Below are 10,094 nucleotides of genomic sequence, written 5' to 3'. Positions count from 1 at the left end.
TAATGTGCCATGTTTTGTAATCAAAAAAGTAGTTACTCAGAGCACACGATGTGGGCATAAAAATCCTCCAATCAATATTAGCACAAAATTTCCTTTGCAATGAACTAAGAAGCACCAGTTGAATAGCTAACTTGCATGTTCCCCCTTTCCCCATCCCAGTTCTTTTTTCCTTTTAAGCAGTTTCTTCCCATTTCACAATATCTACTGTAAACGTTGTATCTTATTCCCTCTCCATTGCTCACATTAGGAAGACAATAGGATGATTACACATGAGGGTCTGATTTGGTTCACTTATGGGGATAGTCTCAAGTGACATCTGTTTATTTACAAAAGTCTCAAAATTATCCTTCTTCATGGCTGGTAGTACAACGTTGTACAAAAATAACACATCATTTTTATGTATTCCTCAGTTGATGGGCATTTGAGTTGTTTCCAAGATTTAGATATGACAAATTATATTAGAAACATGGGTGCACATATATCGCTGTGGTATAACATTTTTAATTCCTCTGGGAAGACACCCAGAAGGAGAATTAGAGCTAAGTTGAATGGGACCTCTAATCTTAGATAGATAGATAGATAGATAGATAGATAGATAGATAGACTGATTGATTGATTGATTGATTGATTGATTGATTGATTGATTTGGTACAGGATTTCGCCACACAGCTTGGACCCATAGTGATCTTCCTGTCTCAGCCTCCCTAGTGCTGAGTTTACAGGAATATACCACCACACCAGGTTTGGTGGCTGGTGCAGAGTGCTCAGGGTTCTGGGTCTGGCCCGCAGGGTTCTCAGTTAAACCCTGGTTGTGCTTGCACTCACCAGGCAGGTGCTTCGACCATGAAGCTGTTCCCCCAGCCCTACTCCTAGCTTTCTGAGAAATCTCCATACCAATTTCCACAGTGGTTGCAACGGTCTATACTCCCACCCACAGTGGAAAAGGATTCTTTTGCCCACATTTGCTCCAACATTTGCTGTTGGTTGCTTTCTTGATGACAGCCATTCTTTCTCAGGTGAGATGTAATCTCAGTGTTTTAATTTGCATCTCTTGAATGATCAATGGTCATTTTTTCATGTTGACAGATTGTCAACATTTTTTCATATATTTATTTGCCATTTGTATTTCTTCATTTGAGGACTGTGTATTCATCTCAAACACCCATTTTTGGATTGGGTCTTTGAATTTGGGGTGGTCTGAGATTTTTGAATTCTTTATAGGTTTGAAAAAGAAGTCCTTTGAGGGATAATGGGCTAAAATTTTTTGACACTGTGTTTTTGTGGGGGTTTATTTGACACAGATTTTCACTATGTAGTTCAGACTGGCCTTGAACTCACTATGTAGTCCAGGTGGATTTGAACACACAGTGATTTTCTTGCCTCTGCTTCCAGAGTGCTGGGATTGCAGGTATGTGTCCCCAGACCTAACTACGTATTTAGCACATATTTTCAACTGTGTGTTTTATGGGTTATTGAAGGCTTAAAGTACATTTTGAATGCAATGTTCTATTTGATCATATTTTGTAGCCATTGTAAACCTACCTTCAGAGTGACCATTTCTCCTGGAATGTGCCTTCTGTGGTGATTTTGTAGCAGAAACTTTATTTCCACCGTTTTTGAATAAAGCCAGGCGCACAGTAGGATCTAGACAAAAAGAGAAAGGCAAATGTGTTGATTAGCTCTGGGCTATTCTTCTTTTGATCTGACATTTTATGTCTTTTATGGAGGTATTAAAATATTTCCTCTTTTTGGGCTGTCGAGATAGCTTAGGGGTCTAAGCACCTGCCTGGGAAGCACAAGGACCTGGGTTCAATCCCTACTACCACATGCCGTGCTGGTCCCAAAACCCCGGGCTTCAGGTGCACGCCTGTGATCCCAGTGCTGGGGAGGTTGAGACAGGAGGATCACTATGAGACCTACCTGTATAGCAAGTCCCTGTACCAAATAAATAAATAAATAAATAAATAAAACATTTAAACAAATTTTTTTTCTCTATTAGTGCTTTATGAAATTGATGATGCTATTTCAAGTCTAAGAATTTCAAAAGATAACCAGCCATGCTTATATTCTTGGTTATAAGATTAAACATCTAGCCAATATTTAGTATAAAGGAAAGAGATATAATAATGTTTAAAAAACTGTACGTAAGCTTTCTCCTTATAACCTTCATTTGTGAAGATGCTCTACTGCTTACTATCTTGGCTCCTTTCTCAAATTCTTTATATTTTATAGAATAAGCAAAATTTCCATAAATATATTAGTAGGTGAAAGGAACAATTTGAGGAACTATGTAACTACTTGAAAACATAGGAAATTGAAAGAAGAAAGCTAATGAAATAAGAAAAAAGAGATTATTTTTTATTCATTTATTGCAGAAAATAGTATGCTTTCTGATCAAATGCATCATATTTACATGACAAAGATGAATAAATTACCTATAATTTTTAAATCCAGGAACATCTAAATCTATTAACTTGACAAAATAAATCACTAAAAATAAAGGGTAGTATAATTCTTTACTGATAATAAATTGTTCCATGGAATGAGAAAATTGAGATCTTTACTGCTGCACTAGATTCTTGCTTAAGAACCTAAAGAAAAGAAGGAAGTGATTCAAGTCCCAGGGAGTGAAATAGAGCGTAAGGTTATGTATCAACAGGGCAACAGAAAAGCGCAGCTCAGAGTAGTATAGACTTTCTTAGCATCTTATGCCATGTGGAAGAAAGTAAGATAATTTAAGACTGGTTGGTGAATACCTAGTATAGCAGAGCTGAATATGCTAAATGGCAAAGAAGGTTTTAAGTTAGAAATATCAACTACATATTTTCATTAAATGCTATTGTACCATAACTGTTAAAAATACAGAGAAGCAAAATGAATTGCATTTGCAGTTATTCTCTAGAATGAGCAAACCATGCATTTTCATTAGTCATTAGTAATAATTTATCCTTCCTAAGAATAATTTATATGTTTCACAGATATGATATTTCCCAGGATTATGGAAAACACCAATGTTTGGATACATTCAGGTATATATAAACTAAGGTGTTGTAATAGTTAGATGTTTCTACATTAATTCAATTTGTACTAATAATAAGGATAAATCTTGACATACATATTTCATAAAATCAGTTTTATATATCATCTAAATCATTTACTGGAAACATTGCTAAGTTCAAAAGAAGTATTAGTCAATCAGGAAAGACAATTTCTGTTTGGTAGCCAACTGCAGTACCTTCCAACCTACTGTAATACCATACGACAATCCTGCTCTTCTTTTGCTCTGGTCATTCTGTTACAGCTACATATTTTCTAAGCAATACAACTGAAGGGAAATTGGTGAGATTCTTTTCTTTCTTTCTTTCTTTCTTTCTTTCTTTCTTTCTTTCTTTCTTTCTTTCTTTCTTTTTTTGGCAGAACCAGGAGCTGAACTCAGGCCCTTGTGCTTGCCAAGGAAGCACTTATTCCACTGAGTCATCTCCCCAGCCCAATAAGGTTTTTGTTTTGTTTTGTCTTTTTGTTTTTGTTTTCGCAGTGCTGGGGATTGAACTCAGGACCCTGGGCTTACCAGGCAAGTGTTTATTCTACTGAGCTATCTCCCAAGTCGTGGTGAGATTCCTATTCCCTTCTTTATCATTGACTGAGTTTGAACGAAGTATTCTGCTGCTTTGCCTTCTCCTTTGTTCATCAGTAATTATACTGACTTTGAAGCACAACTATGGGAATTAATGTGAAGGATCAAATCTCCTATCCACATAAGTACTGGCACTCAGCAAATACCATCTAATAGACACATAGTTACATAAGGTAAAAATAATACTCCCAACTTATTACATTTTGTGGTAACAATATTTCTGTAAGATAAAGTGAGATTTATAAGAAATAGATGAATCCATAATTGTTTTGTTTTGTTTTTTAGATTATTTATTTGGTACAGGGTCTCCCTACACAGCTCAGACTCGTAGTGATTCTCCTGTCTCAGCCTCCCAAGTGTTGCAATTACACGTGTGTGCCACCACGCCTGGTTTCAGTGGCTGGCACAGTGTGGGGCCGGCCAGGCATGTGGTACTGGAGATTGAAACCCGACTCTTGCGCTTTCTAGGCAGGTGCTTAGACTGCTGAGCTATCTCCCTGGCCCAGCTGCCTTGCATACTGGAAATATCTCAGTATGGGATATTTCAGTGTCCCATACTGAAATAGTTCTATACATATATACCGTTTGGTATTTTCTTGGGCAAATAATCATTTCTCAATGACCTGATTTCTTACCATGTAAAACAGGGATAGAAAATAGCACTTTGCTCATTGTACTATCAGAATCAAATAATTTAACACACATAAAATATTTGCAAAACTTGTCTGGCTCAATTGATTCAATAAAATAATTTTGCTTCCCAAGAGTACATAAAGAGCACTACATTATAAATATCCTTTTATTTCAAAACATCCTGATTGCATCACTTTAAATTGATTTAAAACATAATTCAAAGAGCAAAGGGACAATGATAAGAAGCAAGAAACATGGTAATTTAAGATGGAGAAAACATTGATTTTACTAGTTTCTAGAAATAACACTATCCTTACTCTCAAAAGAAAATCTAACAAGAAATCCAGGAGATAAAGATGCTATACACTGCTGGTTGGTCTCTTGGCTAAGATCAAGTGAAGACACTATAGAGCATAGTTTATGACACATTTTTAGAAGAAGGATTTTTTTTTTCTCTTCATTTTTTTGGCTGGCTCAGCTGCCTTCAGGGCGTGTCTGGTAAGGCACTTGTGGCTGGGGATTGGACCGCAGTCCCCTGTGCCTGGCTGGGTTTGCCTGTGCAGGTGCTTAAACAATTGAGCAAATGTACAAGCTCCCTAAGATACAATTTAAGTGCATTACAAAGTTAATTTTGTGCACTCAGCTTACTTTCTGTGACCATCAAAAGAGATGCTTTAAGCTTTTTTTCTATTTTAAAAACGTTTTTCAATTTTTTCACCATAGCTTGCCCAGTGTCAAAAATAGCTATTTATTGTATTTTTAAAAATATTTCAAGAATTCCCTCAGTAAGTAAACCAAGTTCCTACTACACATTTCAGTAGCATTTGATACTTTATATCCATTCTCTCTTTTAAGTAACAACTTTAAGAGTAGCAGTATTTTGTCATATTTATAATCCCTTTTGTTTTTAAAATCCTAATTTTACTTCACTATTTGACTTTGTTTTTACATAAAAATGACATTATTATCCACTTTCTATATTAGTTATCACTTTAAAAGGCATACTATTATTAACTAACTTAAATTCAACAGAAGCAAAATTAAAAGACTAAAATAGAGTCACATATACTGTTAAATGTATATTAGTAATGTTCATCGAATTTGTTGTTCAATAAGCAGTTATTCATGAACTGTCTATCCAATGCTTTCTCATTCCTCTATTTATGAGATTTTAAATTTTATATGCATACATATGATAAATGTTGCAAAGGCATATTCGTATCATTTGACCATAGTCATTAAGCTTGTTAACTGTCCTCTGAACCAAAATTCCTCCGCTCAACCCCAGAGCATCCTCTCTAAGGACTACTCTACAGCAGATCAACCATCCACTCTTTTCTCCCACCCAACTCATCTCAGCCCTGCTACCAAGAGTGGTCACTACCCTTAGGTTATTGACCTTGCATGTTTTTAATAAACCTGAAACTCCCACTTTACACATGATATTCTTCACCGCAGTACTGAATTCTAGACTTGCCTTCATTTCATCTAAATTCCAAACGCAGTTAACTACATTCTTAAGTTACTGTCTTGCGTGAGGGACCAGCAAAAACAAACAAACAAACAGCCCACAAAAACAAGACCAGTCATTATTGGTTCAAGCTTATGTCAATCATGAGGGAAAAAGCAATTACTTGCTTACTGTGAAAAACAACAACCATAATCCAAACATAAACTGAGTAACTGGTGATAACTCTTAACAATTTTAGACTTTATCCTGTGGCTTCCAAAGATTCCTGTTCTTCCTTCCGTACTGCTCTTTCTCCTCTCAAATATATATGGTTCATGATACCAACAGAAGTCACCAACAGAGTCTCCCCCAGCAGTTATACATAAGTTTTCTGTCCCTTCTTTTATGAATCAACTCCATCAGCAATATTCTTCCTCGCTCTGCAACTGTTTCCATAATAGGTTTTTTTCCTAAATTAATTGAGCATCTGTCTTTTGTCTTATTTTCATTCTAATCTTACACAAAATATTGTTTACCCATATCCTGGGTTAATAAAAATACGTGAAAGATAAAAGTAAGAAATATTAAATGCTTCACTCTGAGCAACCTGTTCTAAAGTTTTTATTGGCACAAATTAGAATGTGAATGAAAGCTTCTACACTCCACGTGCCTGAAGGTCGCAGCTCTGCCACAATGTGAGACATAGACGGTTCTCTTTGATTAAGGTCCTGCCGTCTGACATCCCTCCCCCAACTCCCCAGCTGACCCCAGCACTGCAGGCTGCTCTAGTAGTTTTATAGGCAATGCTGTCCTCTGGTGGTCAGAAAATTTCAAGGTAGTATCCTGGCCACGTAAACATGTACATATTACAGTACGTCTTACTAGTTTACCAGTGATTTAAACTTACTAGAAACAGGTTAAACAAAATTTAAACATTTAAAACTTGTTTATCAAATTAATGAACAAAAATTTAAAATAACGACAATTATTTTATTCAGGGAAGGTAACGGCATGGCACAAACTGAGTGAATTATAAAAGTGAGGGGAAAAGGCAGCGGGAAACTTTTTGTTCTCTAAGGAGAAAGTTGCAAGCACAGAATTTCCAATGATTTATTCACAGGCAAAAGATGCATACACGCAAAATCATCGACCTAGTAAATAAATGTGATGTGATGACTGCAAAGGACTCCTTTGATTTTTTTTCATCTTTTCACCTTAATTCTCCTTTAAAATTTAAAATTTGTACATCTATGTAAAGAAAGAGTAGAAGAAAAGATTAAGGAGTGGATAAAGGTGACAACTAAATTTTAGACTAAGGTATTCCTACCTGAAAGAAAATTTGCTATATGCTATTAATCTAGTATTTTTTGATGAAACAAAAGTAAAACAACAACATAACAGAAATTCAAAATCACACAATCATAACAACAATTTGTATTACAATTGTATGACTGGAGGAATCTCCACAAAAATTATTCAAGGATCATTCAGAATTTTTATTGCACTAGGGATGTTTAATGAGCACTGACAAAAAATATATAAATTATAAATGTAATTGTTACGTGCGACTACTGGCTTTTCTTCATTATTTGTTAGCTTAATATGCCCCCTTGTAACTTTATACCTAATTGTATCTCATTGTGGTCATTGAAGCTATGATTATATATGAGGATATACTTATTGAACGATTTGCTAAAACATTTACTATACAGATTTATCAAAAACATAATCAAGATAAAACAAGCTTTTAGTAACAACAATTAATAACAATTAATAAGAAAGACCTACGCATTTCCAGAGTCAGTATCATATGACAAGTTTGTAAAGATAATCTTCTCTTGTAACTACAGGAGGCCACTCTACAGATGATAAATACATTTTTAAAAGTGAGATAGAAAAACATTGAGTGTAAGTTGAACGTAATTACCAACTAGCTGAATCCGTTCTTACACTGATATTCTGACAATGAACTAACTCCAGAATACTTCAGAAATTGTTATCATAATTAAAATCATAATACTTCAGAAATTTTTATCATTTTTAAAACAAAGTATTTTTTTGATACTCGTGAAGATGAGCTGAAGCACACATGGAAGCCATGACGGAGTCTATCCACTTACTCTGGCTTACTGTTGTAGATTCTACATCCTCACAATTGAAGGTTGGAGTTGACATTTCACTGATATCCACCACATAATATTTAATCCCTGAACCCTAAGCAATGTAATAGTAGTTTACAAGAAAAGCCTGAAGGAGGCAGAGATAAATTTAAAAGCAAAATGTGTATTTATCATTTCTTTAATAATAGCTAATACTTCAATATTTCAAATTTGAGAAATTCTTAGTAAACAAAAAGATTGTTAATCCCAAAGACAAAGTATAAACTAAGGGGTCACCAGTAACAAGAAAATAAAGTTGCACAGTTCTGAAAATAAAAATGGCTCACTTGTAATTTATCAGTGGCTACTCGACAAGATACTGGGGATACCAGCTATTCCTTGGAAATAAAAGTTATTTTTATTTCTATTTTTAAGAACAAATAGGCATGAAAAGTTTTCAGTAGGATGGAATTCTACTGAATTCTTAAATTAAATAATAAATAGAAAACAAAAAAATAAATAGAAAATCAGTAAGGATAAAAATAATTTTTGAATATTATTTGTAGATCTATATAAAGTAGAATTCCAGTGTAAATCTAGCTTTATTATGTGATTAAAAACACACAGCTTTTAAAAAATCTTATCACTTATGTTGAACCTATGAGTTCATCACTTTATAAAACCGAGAAGAGGAAAGTTAGCACAATACATAAACAAATTTAAATACTTTTAGGTCAAAAGATATAGAATAATAACTTGTTATTTCTTGTCCATAGATTCATAAACTCTTCCACATATTAAGTAACTACACTAAAATAATTAGTTTGCAAAAGAAAGGGCAAATGATTCGAAGAGTAGTTGAGTTACAGGGATAGAAGAAAAACCTCTAAATGGTTTCTAAATTCTCCAAAATCATAAAATACATGAATTACGTTTTTTTGTCAACGTGTCAAGTTGTGAAACATCCTTAACTAAAATCAGGGAAACTGGTAAATGTACATAGTGCGTTGAATACTCAAATGTTTTACAATTATGCAAAAGAACAAGCAAGCATACAAAGCAGGTCTTCTTCCGAATCGACATTCTCCAAAAGGAACCAATTTAGAAAGAAATTAAGTGATAATGCTCAGTGCACAATAGATAGACTAATCAATAGCAAGCTGTACAAAAAGTAGGGGAGAAACAACAGAAAGAACAGTTAAGGGTGCAATAAATCATTCAATGGAATGGCATAAGTTTCTCAAGTTTACTTTTCCGATCATTATCTCAGATGTTCATCTGTGCATTCATTTCTGTTATTAAACATGATCTGGAGAATATAATTTATAAAAATTTATTTTCAACAAAAATTTATTTTCAAGATGACAAACATGTATTAGTCAAAGATCCTTCACTACTCACCTAAATTTTTCCTTGACTTCCTTGATTGCATTTTTTGTGCCCTCTTCAACATTTGCTGAGCAGTAGAAATATCCTTAAAACCCCTATTAAAAGATAAATTTAATCAGGCAAAAAAAATACAGTTGTTCTTTAGCTATTTAACATATATGAATTAGATCACGGTAAAATTAACTTTATTCTGTTCATGCAACTTGTAATTTAACCAGATGTTTAATTTCTTAAAAATTAAAAGAAATGCATTCTGGAATCCTGAAAAGTGTATGCCTTAGACATTTATATGGCTTTTGATTTCTTATTTTTTAGGGTAAAATAGACCACATACCATTCTTCTGAAATTTTTTCTTCTTTTTCAGACTTGAGCAAGCTCTTTCTCCTGGTCTTTGATTCAGGTGTCCAGGCTGATATCCTATTTTCTGAGCTGGCAGTGGAAATAAATTTTGAACTGAATCCACACATGTATATCAGCACTGTTTAAAGCAAAATGCTGCCTATGTTGCTGCAAACTTGGAAATTCTATTTAAGTTACAAGAAAGCTTTATCTTGAAAAGTAATAAAAGTCTGTCATTAATTTAAAATGTTTACATTTCAATTACTTGAAGCATATTTCAATTCTTTTGCAAAACTAAAGCAACACTGGGAATTCTGTTCCAATCCTTATCTCTACCTACAAAGCAGTAAATATCCACTTGCTTCCAACGATTAATTGCATCATTTCACCAACACATAAGTTATGTCGCTGCCTTGGTGTGCCCCACATACTTCTCTTACAATAAAATCTTGAAGTCGTGATTTTCAAACATTAAATGCTGAATGTTCAAAACAAGTAAATTCATATCTATTTTTTATAATTGCACTGGTATGTGGGAGGAAGCATATA

The 10,094-nt window shown here is 34.1% G+C and overlaps 1 protein-coding gene across 1 annotated transcript in view; it reads right to left on the bottom strand.

Annotated features, from left to right (window-relative positions):
* Window positions 1-10,094, bottom strand: part of Lrriq1 (leucine rich repeats and IQ motif containing 1) — a 238,734-nt gene that overhangs the window by 92,660 nt on the left and 135,980 nt on the right. Inside the window, exons 21-23 of the mRNA XM_023716257.1 lie at window positions 9,540-9,671; window positions 9,218-9,300; window positions 1,543-1,644 (exon numbers count right to left, since the gene is read on the bottom strand). Coding sequence (XP_023572025.1) covers window positions 1,543-1,644; window positions 9,218-9,300; window positions 9,540-9,671 — 317 coding nt within the window. The remainder of the gene's footprint in view (window positions 1-1,542; window positions 1,645-9,217; window positions 9,301-9,539; window positions 9,672-10,094) is intronic.

Source organism: Octodon degus, unplaced genomic scaffold (genome assembly GCF_000260255.1).
Source record: "Octodon degus isolate 3935 unplaced genomic scaffold, OctDeg1.0 scaffold00004, whole genome shotgun sequence".
Classification (NCBI taxonomy): Eukaryota; Metazoa; Chordata; class Mammalia; order Rodentia; family Octodontidae; genus Octodon; species Octodon degus.
This window is presented reverse-complemented; position numbering and strand designations above follow the sequence as displayed.